This window comes from Cryptotermes secundus, unplaced genomic scaffold (genome assembly GCF_002891405.2).
Source record: "Cryptotermes secundus unplaced genomic scaffold, Csec_1.0 scaffold218, whole genome shotgun sequence".
Taxonomy (NCBI): domain Eukaryota; kingdom Metazoa; phylum Arthropoda; class Insecta; order Blattodea; family Kalotermitidae; genus Cryptotermes; species Cryptotermes secundus.
Window position 1 is genome coordinate 39,406 of NW_019733320.1, and position 3,071 is coordinate 42,476.

At 37.3% G+C, this 3,071-nt stretch overlaps 1 protein-coding gene across 4 annotated transcripts in view; it reads right to left on the reverse strand.

Annotated features, from left to right (window-relative positions):
* The window catches only part of LOC111867918 (glycosaminoglycan xylosylkinase), a 9,566-nt gene that overhangs the window by 447 nt on the left and 6,048 nt on the right, over positions 1-3,071 (reverse strand). For 2 of the 4 annotated variants that reach the window (XM_023858140.2, XM_023858139.2), the window contains exons 8-9: positions 2,440-2,499; positions 13-1,701 (exon numbers count right to left, since the gene is read on the reverse strand). In XM_023858140.2, the coding sequence (XP_023713908.1) occupies positions 1,482-1,701; positions 2,440-2,499 (280 nt within the window). In that variant the 3' untranslated portion in view covers positions 13-1,481. Of the gene's footprint in view, positions 1-12; positions 1,702-2,439; positions 2,500-3,071 lie in introns of those variants that run through there. The other 2 variants (XR_002843423.2, XR_002843422.2) reach the window with 2 other exon arrangements.

Consider the following 3,071-nt stretch of genomic DNA (forward strand, 5'->3'; position numbering starts at 1 on the left):
AAGTTATATGAGCAATGTAATAACTGTAAATCTGTACTGTTACACAATGTTTGTATATTTTATGTAAAAATGGGAGGCAGTCAATGATAACGATTACTGCAAAAATTGTTATAGGTCTAATAAAATAATTTCATTATTTAATTAAGGATTATATAATCCACTGTCAAATTTTGCTCCTATGGCCATGAGCTGTTCCAGGCACCCACCTACCAGACTATCCATTATTACAGCCCAGAAGATTACAGTGTGAATCTTCACTAGACTGAGAACCTACCATCACATAAAACATACATTACACATATGACTATGGTGCAGAGGTTGAAGTTATGTCAGATATTTTTAGCTTGTTATGCAAAAAATAAATCATGTGCTATATAATTATTATCTTCTCATTTCCAGTAGCTTTTCTATATGGATGGAAAATTTATAGGAAAACAAAGATTTATGTTCATCCTTCAACTTGGTCTATTGTCTATGAAATTCTGCAAACTAGTTTCATTCAATATGTCATTTTCCAGAAACATTAAACTAATCTCCCATCATTTCATAATGGATGAACAATTCACCCTGTGACCTTCTTCGATTGTTCACTCTGAAGTCTTTGGGGGTTTCCTACTATGTTCATGTACACCAAAAAGGTTGGTCTAGCAGTAACACTCTTAGATTTGTATTTGGGAGGTTCTTGGATGTGACACCAGCTTTCAAGACAGATTTGTCCTGGTTTTACTCAGTCCCTCCAAGCAACTGCCAGGACAACATCTCAATTAGGCCATGACGACTTCCTTCCAAATCTGTTTCAATTCATCATTCATCTACCATCCTAGCATTAAACACTATACAGTCTAAATATTGGATGAATTTATACTGTAACTCGTTAAAAAATCACCAAAAACAATGAAAATCTTACTTTCTTATATTCTTCTGTTCTGCTTTTGGTTGTCATAAAACCATTACAAGGAAGACAGCAAGCTGCAACACTTGCAAGCTAGACCAAGTAGATCAACAGGAATATCACAGACATAACATGTCAAGTAAAAGGTAAAGGTAAAGTTGTCCCTGTGTTTAACTAATTAAGCGCTACACCATGAAGGCGTATGGGGGAGTGGATGGCACTAGCGGGAGGTGAGTGGTCAGCTTCACGCTCCAAAATCCCCTCTGCAAAATAATTATTCTGAATCACATGAAGATGTCACCATCACATAAGATATAAGCAAGAAACAGTGAAAGGATTAAAGACTGGAATACAGCAGGATTACCAACTGTTCTTTCAGGCTTTGGTCTCAACAGCTTCAAAACTTATATGACTGGTTACTATCAATTCTCGTCAAGTGATATAGAGAATGTTGAATGGGTAATTTAGAAAGTGCTCCTACCTTCCTACCTTTTGTAGGTTTTGACATTGGCCCGAGTTATCACATTATGAATGCTCAAGCAAAATATTCCTCCTCTTGAAGCACTGCAGTCTGGTAAGTTCTTGAGTGTTACCTCACAGCATCATATACCAAAACTTTCTTTCTTCCATGCTGTTCAAAGCACATTTCAACAGTAGCAAACACAAAAAGAAGCCGTCGATCTAATGCCTTGAGATGTAATGAGGTCAGCACTGGTGCAATGTGGCTGTGGTGGAGCAGTGCTTCAAGTGAAGTGCTCAAGGCATTACCTGAGAAAAGTTGTAGCCTGTCCCAAGTTGACTTACGCAACCTGTAACACACATGGTCAATGAAAATTCTCTCATGGAAAATGAACAGCAAATGCATAACAATAATGTGAAAAGAGACACAGAAGAAATAATGTATGCTGTGAGACTGGAACCTGACTGCAAACCAAGTATCAACATAGAAAACATTTCTTCTTACATACAATTTCACAGTGCCTCAGTGAAGTTCATTCTAACAGTGTTTTGTTACACATACAGAATTTGATTTTCTGTAAACCTTTACGTTTTAAACAGTTCACTGAGCTGCAGTTCTCTACAGTAACAAGGTTCAATCAATTGACTCACAAAAGACTGGCTATCAATTTCAGTGTCTCAGGTATACCTTACCTGAAGCATTAGCTCAGCACTTGGTTGGAGTGACTGAGGAAAACCACGCAAACCTCAGTTAGAGGCAGCCAGTCTGTGGGTTGGGACATCCCAAATACAAAGCAGTGCTGTTACCCACCTGATGATCATGGCATTCCACTTTCCAAGTAACAAGGAAGCCAACAGCCATGCTCCCACTCTGCGAGTGACAGAGACATAGAAACTAACCACCAAGAGATAACTGAATGTCAATGCAGTGTAACCATGTACTGTCATCTGACTGTTAGAGGGGGCTCATGTATTAGCAAGCAGTCTACTTGGTATCAAACGCATAACCTCAAAAAGAATCTTTGTGTATTTGGATATGAATATTAAACATCTCCTTTGACTTTCCAGAACAAAAACACAAAACTTACACACAGCACTGGTAAAGAGGTGCCAAAATATCCAGATGATCCCGGTGTGGGTTTCCAAAACTGAAAATTACAAATTAATTCATTAAGATCTTTCCGACAAATACATAGAACATTAACACATTCACTGACAATCCTGCCATCTGAGAGGTTAAATTTTATTGCACGCCAAGTGTCAAGCTACTTCCTCTGTGTATGTAAAGGTCACTTCCTCCTACAAATGGCATTCAAATGCAGAGAAACTTTAAGAGCAGTTTACTCAGGCTTTAAAGAATCAAACCAAACAGCAGTTAACCAATATACTTCACTTGTTCTCTTTCATTTGTTTTGAATGTAGTAAGTTCAAAATGCAATTTTTGTGGACAAATAATTGAACTAAATAGACTTGGGACAACTGAAATTCAACATTGAAAACAGAAAACTGTAAATTTGGGAACAATATGAGGGGGTACCCAAAAGAAACCGAACTTATTTTTTTTAACTTATTTATTCAAATTTTAAGCACAAACCTTCAATCCCCTTCAAAGTACTCTCCACTTACACTAATACACTTGTCTAGTCTTTTATTCCATTTTTCAAAACATTGTCTGAATTCATCTTTTGAGATGCTTGACAGCGCCTCCGTCGTTTTTTCC